A 12,526-nucleotide genomic window follows, 5' to 3' on the forward strand; every position below is an offset into this window, starting at 1 on the left:
AGCCAAAGTAAGGATGGTCTATTTCTATTAAGGACACTGAGGTCTTATTTTTAACCAAATTACTATTTGGTATTTTGTGTAAACAGGTCAAAGTATAATAAAGCAGAATTCACCGTCCTATAAAACCAAGGTGAGTTTGACTTTAAAGTTGGGTGTGTCTTTATTCTTAAGAAAACAGTTAATAAAAACCATATATGGTGTTAAAATGTGCTAAGACAGACAAAATTAATATCCAGTCAAATCAATTTCTGCTCATCATATTGCTGAAACTGTCCTACCAGAGCTGGGTTAAGCATTAATGAAAATGTTAAACTCAATGCAATTCTGTCAGAGCATTATTCACATTATTTGAGTGGAGATGGACTTGCAACCAGTTAATGAACACCCGTTAATAATGAGTCATAAACTCTGAAACTTCACTAACAGCAAATATGAATGAGTAGCAGTGTTTTTGCAGAACTGTGTGTGGAAATCGTGATATAAGGAGCTAGACTGAAAAAAAAATGCGTGTTTCAAAAATGGTTTGTACTGTGCAGAGTCTAATCCCTTTTCATTCAGCCTTGATAACAGAGGAAATAGAACCAACTTCTGAAAGCCAAACCCTCCAAATGGGTAGTGTGTCAGGACTACATTATGCAGTCCTCTTTTGGTGCATGAATCAATAATATAATTTAATTTATAACAAATGGGAAAGAGATGCTGCATATCAAAATATCAGTGCTAATGGTCTAATTATCCCTTCTTCTTCTTTTCTTTTTTTTTTACTACAGCTGAAAATCAAATACTTTGGTATTTACAGTTTGATCAGATCACAAAGATCTATATTCAGTTATGGAATATAACAAGGTCCTGAAATATGGAATTTTGAGGGACATACTTGATCATGTAGTACAGTTTTGATGGTTTGGGTAAAGTGTTTTGATCCACCTTGGGCCCCAAAGGACTGAGACACTACTCATGTATTTATATAAAAGCTTTGAAAAATTTACACGAGAATACTGTCAAAGTCATCAAGGCTATTTACATTTGTTTATTGAATACAGCTGTGAAGCACAGCAAAACATCACTGAATGGGACTTCATTTGATGAATCAGTTCATGAGCAGTGACAGAATTATTGCTGAAGTCTACAACTTTATAATAGTTTGTTGGTGGCCTCATCTTAATGAAATAAACTTGCTGTCTGCCTCTTCCTGGCAGCCCACTTGGTGTTTATGATGTCTCAGTTCAGTGTGCCGGGTTTGCAGACCACATCTGGAAGCCCCTGCTGCCAGCTTTGATCTTTTTTTACTGTTTGTTTTACAGTAAGGAAATCTCTCTTTTTACATTTCAACAACAAGCCATCTCATTTTGACATTTATTTCACAAAATGCAATTTGAACTTTTTCCACACTATTAAACCTGATTCGTTCTGGTTTATTACCCAGCTAGCACCACTCCTCGCTCAGACTTTCCACATAAAACGGATCCAGCTGTGTGCGGCTGTGCGCCCTCCGTGCGTCACTCTGCTCTGCTCTGCTGCTGCTCTGTGGACGGGGCAGACAGCAGTGACTCGGAGGAGGAAGAGAAGGAGGAAAGATGTCTGGGATCATGTTTCTGACTCTATCTATGAGTTTTTGCTTGTTGTGGGTGAACGGGGACTCGGCGCGGACTGGGACACTGATCCTGCGGGACGCCCTGGAGAGGAGTCCGGTCAGTCTGAACGACATGTTCCGCGAGGTGGAGGAGCTGATGGAGGACACCCAGCACATACTGGAGGAGGCTGTGGACCAGGTCTGCGTCATCTTTTATTCATTCATACAAGGGCTGAATTGTTGCTGCTGTGGCAGTGGGACACTGACAAAATGATCGTCATTTAGCGTGGGCTGTTGTGTTTTATACATCCAGTTCACTGTAACAAAGAAAAAGATCAATGTAAGTCACGTCATTTGTGGTCAGCTTAGATTTAACCACTAGTCTGAAGTAATAGTGGCAAGATGACCCAGAGTTTCCATGTCTGCTTACTGTCTGGCAGACGTCAGGTCTGATTACCAATTCTTACTAAAACTTACATCCAACTTATTTCTACCTGTAGACTCCTGGATGGCATCAGTATAACCTCTGTTATATCATTTGACTGGAGGGCTGAGTGCTGATGTTTCAGCACTTAGTGTCTGGTTTTTATCCTTCATGAGCTGTAGTGGTGCTGGGAAAGAAGGATTATTATAGGTCAGGTTTTCAGTTTCAATTTCAAACTAGTCTGAGAAATGTGTGAAATGTGGATGAAAACTCAGGTTGATAGTTTACATGTCATTTAAACACCAATGAAATAAATACTGTAGCATTATTATTATTATTATTATTATTATTATTATTATTATTATTATTATTATTATCATCATTTTACTCTTTATCTATTTATTTATTTATCCTTTTTTTCTTTTTTTTTTTCAAAAACCCACAATGGGTTTAAGTTTTCCCTTGTGCTTGTCATTTGTTTCAATTCTATAAACATCTAAAAACCAAGGAGACCAGTTTCTTGACTTTTGAGAGTTAAATGTTTCATTCTTGCCTGTCAGAGGATTTCAGTTCACTGCCTCCTTTGCTGTACTTTTTATTCCATGATGCACCAAATGTTATTAGCGAGTGGTAAGTCAGGACTGTTGGCAGACCAGTTTGGAACGTGAAGTCTTCCATCATGGTGTCATGTTGTGGAGAAAATGGGTTGGCATTGAATTCATGAAAAGGGCATTATCCAGATGGCAGCATGTTGCTCCAAAACCTGTTTTCATGATGCCATCCCAGATTTGCTACACTTATGCATCCCCATAACACCATGGGTGGTGACATTTGGTGACGGTGTTCTAATAACAAGTCAAGTGGTCCCCCTTCTCTTTGGAGCAGAAGGTGTGATGGATGAATTCTGTGAAACATTGTTAGACTGATTTGTCAATGGAATGACTGGGAGAAGTCTTCATTGTTTCTGGATCATGTCCATAAATGATTTCCACTTTGTATGGTACAGTCCAGGAGCGGAGCCAGTTTTGGGTGGGCCTTAAATTACAAAAGTTAGTAAATAACTATAACTATCTAGACATAGATATAGTACTGTTACTATTTACGATCTGAAGCACATTTGGTTGCTTTGTATATTCGATAAAATTTTAGTGCATCAGAGGACAATGGCTCTCGATGATATTGGCCAAAGAGTAGTCCTCTAATGCACCAATGGGCTGCGCCCCTTTAACTTCCCATATATTATAGGTTGTAAGAGCAGCAACATTAACCCCAGTTAAATAAAAGACAAAAAATCTACAGTCTTTCCCAAAATCATTCTGCAGTCCCACCGGTATAATATGGGGCTGAATGAGTCATAACCTTTTTACCAACAGGCTAAAAGATTGCCGAGCATAGCTTGACAGGGCACCTAAGAATAATAAAGTGAGCTTAAAGTGACAAAATTCTATGATATTCCTCTCTAAAACATTTTTTTAAACAAAAAATAGAATTTTTTTTTTTTTTCTAAGAGAAGTTTGAGGTGGGCCTGTCAGAGAGTGGGTGGGTCTAGCACTGCCCACCCATGATGCCGCCCCTGGTACAGTCTTTTGTAAACCTTTAGGAAATAGTGCCAGTTCATTTAAAAGAAGTGTTTTTGAGCCCGTGCAGTGATTTCCACTTCAGAGTCTGGTCTGTTTCTAATGGCGTGCTGCTCTTTTTATACCCAGTCATGCCTACCTGTGGAAAATTAACCTGATTTGTTGACCATGTGTACTCTGGTTATTTTAGGAAGTACTTAACCATTTTTTTCACTGTTTGGTTGTTCCTTGCTCTGACTTTTTAAAATCATGTTGCTGTTGAACCAAGTTTAATGAAACTTGATTACCTGTATCAAATCAGTTGTTTTTGTACCAATGTTTTATACAGCACCTTGACATTTTTGTAATTGTGGTTGCAAAGTAAAGTACCAGTAATAAAGCCACAGACAGGATTCCCTCATAAACAAATCAGGAGGTTGTATGATTTATAAACACCTTCTGCCTGGATTTTTATTTTAAGTACATTACATTTTACATTAATCTTGACTTTTAATCCAACAGATAACTACAGAAAGTGCAAAATCATCTTTACTGTCACTGGATTTGCTTCCTAACTACCACAACCAAACAAGCAAGACGATAAAGGATGGAGACCGCGTGGTCCAGGTCCTTGACAGAGTCGACAAGGTAGGGCCCTGGAAGAAAACTTAAGAGCCTTTCATTTCCAAGAGATACTTATTTCATCTCAAATGTTTTTCTTCTCTCTGAGGTCTGATTAAATGTGTTTTCTTTCTTTTCATTTGTAGGAAACGAATAATAAAACAGGAGAGAGTCATGTTTCACACACCCACATGGAAATGTCTGGCCTGTGGAACACAGTGAATCATGTGAGCCCTTCGCTTTCCTCGTCTGGTCTGTGTGAATAATTACAGGAGTATAGGCCTAAAGCATTCTGCCATGTGTTTCCTGTTAATTGGTTCCTCTCCATCTTGATGCTGACATTAGCACAAGTACACAAAATAGCTTATCAAGATGTGGGTCTCCGAGGAATGGGCCTTGGAGCAAGTAAACACTGCGTTGTGTGTGAGTGTCCAGCTGATAGCCTGTTGACTCATGTGTCAGGAAACGTGTGTTGAGTTTTTTCTGGGAGAAAAACAGAATCCAAACATTCCAGTTTCAGGCAAAATGTTTCTCTTTATTGAAATGATGCCATCTTTGAAGGAAAGGCTTTGAAAGGCACAGAGAGAATCTTCATCGTGTTATACCTCAGTCCAATAAGCAGAAGCGAAGACTACGTTTTATTTCTAAATGCCATCCATTCAGAGTGTGAATCGAATGTTTCCATAGCGGTATGCTCCCTCTGCTTTATTTACAGCGTCAGCGAGAAGAGACTAAATAGTGAAGTGCTTTCTGAGCTGTAGCTGTAATGTCTGAACTTGTTTTACAAAGAATGAGATCATCCAGCAAACATACCTACCATATACTTTTCTACTTTTCGTACTTGAACCATCAGGGGGCCAGCTTGGATAGAAAGGTTGTTAACTGCTTTTTGCTGTTTTACTTTACAACGCTGGTTTTCATCTTTTGCTTTCTTGGCAGCTGTGCAGTAAGTGGTTATGTTAATGGAGTCTGCTGCTGGAAAAAATACCAGAGAGGCAAGCAAGCCGGCAAGCCAGGACAGCCTCTGTGCTCTTTGGAAATTATTAACTGTGTAGAGGTTTTTGCTTAAGTAACACTAAGTTTTTACTCCAGGAAGATTAATCAAAAGCAACTGACTTGAGACTTTATAGAAAAAAAAGCCCATAAACAAGTTTTTATCCTGTCGATTAGCGACAGAAGGGATCAGAGTGAGAGCAGGGATACTCTTGGATGAAAGTGGATTCTTGTCAGATGGATGTTGGTATGTCGTTAGTTCTTCTTGTGTGAGAGGGATTTCATGGGCTGAGAGGTTGAGATTATCACGACACAGAGCTTTTAGAGATTTATGAAGACATTTAAACACATGCAGCTTTTAAAGATACAGCAACTTTCAAACAAATAGTGCAAATTACTTTACATGGTTGAATTGGAAGACACCTAAAGAGTAACACTTTAATTAAAAACAACAGATAAAGATTTGCCAGACTTAAGTTAGGATGAATACGATGTCCAGGATCATTAAATAAGCTACTTTTACAATGATAAAAATAACACAAAGGGTGTCAATAATGTAGAAATCATAAAACTTCAGGTTTAAGTTTCTAAACATCAGGTTTAAACTCATGGAGAAGACGGTTTCATGTATCCAAATGAAAGCCTACAGCGTTGTCCAGTTTACACAGCTTTGTCGTTATCTATGACAGATGAGCTTCTGAGTACTCGCTGCACAAATAACAGAATGAGTCATCACTATTAGAGCAGCATGATGAGAGTCCAAGTGCACCATTAGATCACCAGAACTGTCCCATCCAGAAACCACATGTCAGTCCGGTCAGACCTGGATTGTAGGGAGAGTTCGCTATGAGACAAAACACTGTCTACATGTCTAACTAAAGATTATTATAAGCCTCTTATGTAATAACCAGATCTGTTTAATCCAGCCTTCTGCAGCCACACCAGCAGGTATTATGATACAACAGGTGGGTTCCTAATGATTAGAGATGATTTCAACAATCTTTAATGAGAAGTTGTTTCATTTATTTATTCTCACTGGGTCCTTTTTACATCTTCCTATACATTCACCGGCCACTTAACCATGCACACCCTGCTTGTATTACATTGGATCCTCTTTTTGCCCTCAGAACTACCTTAAATCTTTGTTGCATTGATTCAACAAGGTTAGGTTCATCATCTCCATCATCCCCAACCAGCCTGTCCATTCTCTGTCATCTGACCTCTGGCATCAAGCAAGCCTTGTGTCCCAGATAAGTGCTGCTCACTGGACGGTTCCTCTGTTACGGACCATTCTCTGTAAACCTGAGAGTAGTGATTTTCAACTTTTTTTGAGCCATGGCACATTTTTAACATTGAAAAAGTCCCATGGCACACCACCAACCAAAAAGTATTTAAAAAATAACCCTCTGTAGCCTGACAACAATATAGTTTCTTTTGCACTGCAAAACCTAGGCCTGTTAAGATGAGCTCAAAGCTGATTTCTTGACTTATTTTACTGCGTCAGAGCCGAGCACCCCCTTAGCAATAGCTTTGCAGGCAGGTGGTAATAACGGCTCTGTTACAGTGTGCAACATTTTGGATTCAGCAACAAGTTCAGCAACGTGGTAGCTAGCTATGAGGACTTGCTCCTTTGTGGACAAAAGTTGGCTGTTTCACCAAGTTTTCACAGAAGTAAACAAAATCAACCACCTGCTTGTTTTGAAGCATCAGGTGGTTCATTTGGAAATGCATATACTGTACGCTTATTTGGGACCATAGCATTATTGGATAGCTTTTCAGCACACACCAAGCACACTAGAGCTGATGTCATTGCATCCTGGTAAAAGTAAATCTGAACGAAAGGCAGCCTTGAGTTCACCATCTTTGCTTTCTTTGACTACCTCCCATACTAGAGCCTTCATAAAGGTCTGAATTTTGTCCCAGACCTTTTTTGAGGTCCAAACTATTTCTTTTCAAAAATTTCTCCATTACTGTCAAAATCACTAAAGCTTAGTTTTAAGGCAATAGTTACCTGCTGCCACCTACTGACATGACAGAAAGTATATACTTTTAACTTACTTACTTTTAAAGCAACTTGACAATGATATGTTATCAGTATTTTTAGAAAAATTAAGTGAAACTGGATTATTTCCCACAGCACACTTTAGTGTATCTCATGGCACACTAGTGTGCCGCGGCACAGTGGTCGAAAAGCACTGCCCTAGAGATGGTTGAGGGTTAAAATCCCAATAGATCAGCAGTTTGTCAAATACCATGTTCAAAGTTTCTTAAATCACCTTTCTTCTCCATTCTGATGCTCAGTTTGAACTTCAGCAGCTCCTCCTCACTCTGTCTACATGCCTAAATTGAGTTGCTGCCATGGGATTGGCTGATTAGATATTTGTGTTAACCAGCAGTTGAACAGGTTTACCCAATAAAGAGGTCGGTGAGTGAAGGATAAAGTGGGTATTTATTTACAGTTTGTTGTCACTCATTGAGTTAAATTTGACTCAAGGCTTTTTCACATAGCAAATAGAGTAACTCTCTATTTATTGTTGACAGCTCCCTCTGAAAATGGATGTTATGATAGTTCACTGCTATTTGCTATTGCTTACTTAGAATTCAGCAACTCTTACTGCTCTTTCGAAATGTACATCCCCACACTGCGAGGCTGTTGGCACTTAGAGAAAACTGAGTGCTCTGGGCTTCATTCAGTATCTTTCTTGACAACCAGAATAATCATTCAGTGGTTTGTGGGGAACAGCTGCATGCGTGCTGCATGCGACAGCACAAGAAAGCACGAGTCCATCTTAGCTTGTTGATTTAACAGCTCATTAAAGGTTTGGCTTGGCCGGCCGCGATGTAACCAGAAAGCACTCACACTCAGAGGTTTGAAAAGGGCCTATTGTTCAGACCATGGTAATGCTTTTCTCTGCAGGCTAATTTGTAGAAAACAGTTACATAGAGTTATAGGTTGCTACTGGTCTTATAAATCTAATGACAGCTATAGTCATCTGGAACATATACAGAACACCATAGGTTATATAAATAGTATGATCTTTAACACCCAGTTTTTGTTGAAAAATATTTTATCTCATGGCAAGAAGTTTCTAACATCAGCTTCTCCATTCTTCCTCTTTCTTTGACAAAGTCAGGTCAGCTTTGATAGCGCAGGCTGTTTGAGGCACTTGATTGTGTCTGTGCCGATTTTCCAGAGGGAGCAAATCCAAAAGATAGAGACTCAGAAAAAGGAACATTAGGAAAGGGGAGTTCACAGCAGACCGCTGTTTCTTTTGGCAGAGGCTGTTTCCTCTGGCATAACTATAGCTCAAATACCTGATTAGCATTCAAGCAAGTCAGATTTTTGTTCAGAAAAAAACTTTCTAATGCTTCAAAAAGTGTTTTCAGCATGCATTCAGCAGCAATTTGTTGCTTAGATTTGACATATTGTGGATGTCTGTTGGGTAGTTTCCATGGTTGCTGGCAAGGACACATCCACTAAAACCATCTGTAGCAACTGCTGTGGTTGTCTACGTCTTGGTGGCTTGATATGTCACTTTTTCTGAGACAAGATTTTGGATCATTCTTCTTCCTGGATCATTTTCTTGTTTTTAACAATAAAATGTAGTTCAGCTCCTACTTAAAGGGTCTCTACATGGCTCGACAGTATAGGTTAAACCAGTTCTTTAAATGTATTTTCATTTACTTCTTTACTTCTCTTTCCCTTATGACAAACATTGTGTAACAGTCTTATCTCTTAACCTAGGACTGCATGGTGGATGAGGACTGTGGTGATCTGAAGTACTGCCTGTATGAGATAGAGAACTCCAAGTGCCTCCCCTGCATACCAACAGATATGGTGAGGATTGACTTCTGTGTCTTGTTTTTGTAGTTTTTTTAACTGGCTGCTTTTGGTCAAACTACTCCAGCAAATCAGTGGTGCACTGAAAAATAAGACAGACACACTTAAAGTCTAGCAGTCCAATGCTGACTCTATGTTGCAATGTTTAATATAAGTTGTGATTGCTTATATCAACACTTTGTATCATTTCCTCTTAAATTATTTGGACCTCTCTTGAAATTCTCTCCATGAGTCTTGTTAAAAAGTTTTATAAAAGTTAAAACAGTAAAAGCCATCTTGGGGAAATGATACGTGGTCCCTCTGGTCTGCGTTTCTGTAAAGGAAAAAAATAAGAATAAAGAATATGTGAGTAGTTGACTTGGTCATCAAAATATGTTAAAACAATCTTAAAGTTTAAAAAGCCAAAGTAAATATTCTCTATTAGAAATACTGAAGATGATCTGTGAAAAAGTGGGTTTTGACCTTGAAAGACCTTTGTTTGACTGCCTGATTGTGTTTCCCCACTCAGCCCTGCACTAAGGATGAGGAGTGCTGCTCAGATCAGATGTGTGTGTGGGGCCAGTGTACCGTCAACGCCACCAGAGGAACAGAGGGAACTATCTGTCAGGGTCAGAGCGACTGCAGGCCGGACCTCTGCTGTGCCTTTCAAAGAGGTGAGCGTAACCACCGACACCTCCACTGACCCCATTATGACAAGAAATAAGACAGACACACCTACTTAACCTGTCTCAGTCAGCTCCATCCATCACATTAATAATATGAGCTCCAAAACATGCTCCAGGTTACGCTGTCTGTTGAGCTCTGGTGAAGTTATGTGCGCATGTTTTTGAAGATTGCTTAAAATGTCCTTCTCCTTACACAAACCCTATCCCAGTTGAATCATTTTTAATCACAATGTTTTACTAGCCTGTATTATGTTTATCTGGAAAGACACGAAAACCATCAACAGCATTAATAGCCTTAGTCAATCCTTATCCCAAATGTTTTACTGTAATTTTCCACAGCAGCACAAATGTGTCTCGCAAAACTGAAATCATTCTCAAAGTCAGAGTCAGTCAAGGTAAGTAACAGACACCACTGCAGAGTCCTGTCATCAGCTCTGATTCTGACTGAACAAAAAGTCCCTGGAGGTTTTAACCAGGTAGTCTGAAAATTGTTAAAGTTAAAAGAAACTTTTGTAAACAAAACTAAAACTGCTGTCATAGCCAAATTTCACCAAAGATAACTAAAACATCACTATATGTTACCATTATTTATTACAAGTCATCTGAATGTTAGCGTGTTTTTGCATAAACTCTTATTCAGTTAGCACATTTATAGCAGCCAAATATTTGTAACTTGCATTATCAAGGCTTACCTGTAGAGGTCACTGGTGACCTCTACAGGTAAGGTGTGAAAGAGTGACATGAATGAAGTACACCACAGTGATGTCTGCATGCTATGAGGCCACTGGAGGTCAGCAAAAACAAAGAGTTTAAGCTGCTGAAGGATTTATACTCCTCTATTACCCACCTGTGTCATAACTTGTTTCTGACTTTGTCTGGACCCCACAGCACTGCTGTGTTATTTCTAAGTTTTGCCACATCCCTCACATTATTTTAAACATAGGTTGTGTCTCACTCTGCAGAGTTAGACTGAAACCCTCATTGTTTCAGGATTCCAGTCTGTTGTAACAACTCACTTGATACATTATCACCAACTTATATACAATCAGCCTGAACATCAATACTGAAATTTAAAAAGATATCATATCAAACGTCATTAAATTATAAATAACAAGGCAGGAAGTCCATCACAAAGCCTTTTCTGAACTAGTCTCAGCATCTGAAAAACTTTAGTATTTTTAGTATAAAGAGTATAAACCACAGCTTTAGAGTTCTGGTTTATAAAAACAAAAAAAAAGAAAGAAAGAAAGAAAGAAAGAAAGAAAGAAAGAAAGAAAGAAAGAAAGAAAGAAAGAAAGAAAGAAAGAAAGAAAAAGAAAGAAAGATTTCAACCTCTATAATGTTTTTCTCTGCTTCTTACCCTAGAGCTGTTGTTTCCAGTGTGTAATCCCAAACCAGAGAAGGGACAGTCATGTCTGAGCAACCCCAATCTTCTGATGGATATGCTGGCCTGGGACCAGGAGGGTCCCCGTGACCACTGTCCCTGTGCTGATGACCTTCAGTGTCAACCTCATGGGTAAGAGCAGACATATAATAAACATGAGATTAATCCAGGACTGACATGGAAACTCTGAGAGCCATTTATTCAATTCTATCTTGTTGCATGTGTCAGAGGTGTTATGTAGTTTTACATTTCATAATTCCTTTTTTCTCCACAGACGTGGATCAGTTTGCGGAGAGTAGCACCAGAGATGGAGAAAGATTGAAGAAAATATACATAATCCTTTGAAGGAACGGCACTAACAACTGAACTGTGCATTAACCAAAGAGTAGCCTGCCAGGATAAAGCTTCAGGGCTGGGCTTGCTGTGTTTTATTTATGCCTTAAAAACAATGTTTGTGATGTATCATTATGCAAATAAAAGACTTGTTTTCAGTTCTGACTGAGAACCAAGAAAATTGTGATCTTTGTGTGGAAATTGACAGGCTCATTTTTTTCTGAGTGAGTCATAATATAACTGTCCACAAGAGGGCAATCTTACTCTTTTACTCACAGAAATAAATGAGACTAACAGCTACAGGTTTACAGTGCCCACTAAAACTAAAAGAGACTTGTTTCCTCTTTTTTTCCCCACACACACTCTTGTGTGCAGACACAACTGGTACATATGTTGTAGCCAAAAACTCTTTAACTTACAGCTTAATATCTTAAAGTTTTAGAATTAGGACTCTGCTTTTCTAAATATGACACCCCCTTTGGACACATTTTAACGTTGATTAACAGTCAGTTTTCATTTGCTGGTGTAACTTGAATAGACTTTCCGTCTTAGTTTGAACCCTTATTAATTATACTTAATATTTTAATCAAACTTTCTAAAGTTCATAATCTACACTTTTAAGACTGCCTGTAGCCCACCATAGGCTATGAACATCCACCATTTGAATGAATGTCCTAGAGTCACCAAGAGGATTTAAGATTGACGTTTTAAGAAATATTTGTAACATGTTAAGAATGGTGAAACGTTCCTAATAAGTTTTCACTTTCTGCTAAATCATTATTTTGCATCAGTTATATATTTTAAGTAAAGACGTGAGACAAATGTTTTAAAACTGGAGTTTTATGTGGGCTGCATAAAAACATTTGCGTAACTATGTAGTGTGGAGTATGTGAGAAAATACAAAACCTGCAAGTATGCAAAAAGAATCTGGATGCTGTGTTTCCCACAATTCTCTCCACCAATTCTGTTCATCTTTTTTTCTGTTTATTGCAAACAGCACTCAGGTTTAGGTGTGTCACCGCCACCAACTGGAATTCGTCAGCAGTACGACTACAGTGCAACAATGCTAACGTTAGATAGAAGTGAAGTACTGTGAAAGAAACACTGGTAAATCTTGTCACTTCTAGTCATAAAAA

The 12,526-nt window shown here is 38.7% G+C and overlaps 1 protein-coding gene across 1 annotated transcript; it reads left to right on the plus strand.

Annotated features, from left to right (window-relative positions):
- The first annotated feature begins 1,458 nt into the window (after positions 1–1,458).
- dkk3b (dickkopf WNT signaling pathway inhibitor 3b) lies at positions 1,459–11,546 on the plus strand. The gene is made up of 7 exons (XM_074677993.1): positions 1,459–1,772; positions 4,076–4,201; positions 4,321–4,401; positions 8,913–9,005; positions 9,517–9,661; positions 11,039–11,189; positions 11,332–11,546. The coding sequence occupies exons 1-7, from the start codon at positions 1,578–1,580 to the stop codon at positions 11,354–11,356; spliced, it is 816 nt and encodes a 271-aa protein (XP_074534094.1). The 5' UTR covers positions 1,459–1,577; the 3' UTR covers positions 11,357–11,546.
- Positions 11,547–12,526: the final 980 nt, after the last annotated feature.

The sequence above is a fragment of the Halichoeres trimaculatus genome, unplaced genomic scaffold (genome assembly GCF_033239565.1).
Source record: "Halichoeres trimaculatus isolate MK-OKI-2021-1 unplaced genomic scaffold, fHalTri1.1 fHalTri1_scaffold_10, whole genome shotgun sequence".
NCBI classification, from domain to species: Eukaryota; Metazoa; Chordata; class Actinopteri; order Labriformes; family Labridae; genus Halichoeres; species Halichoeres trimaculatus.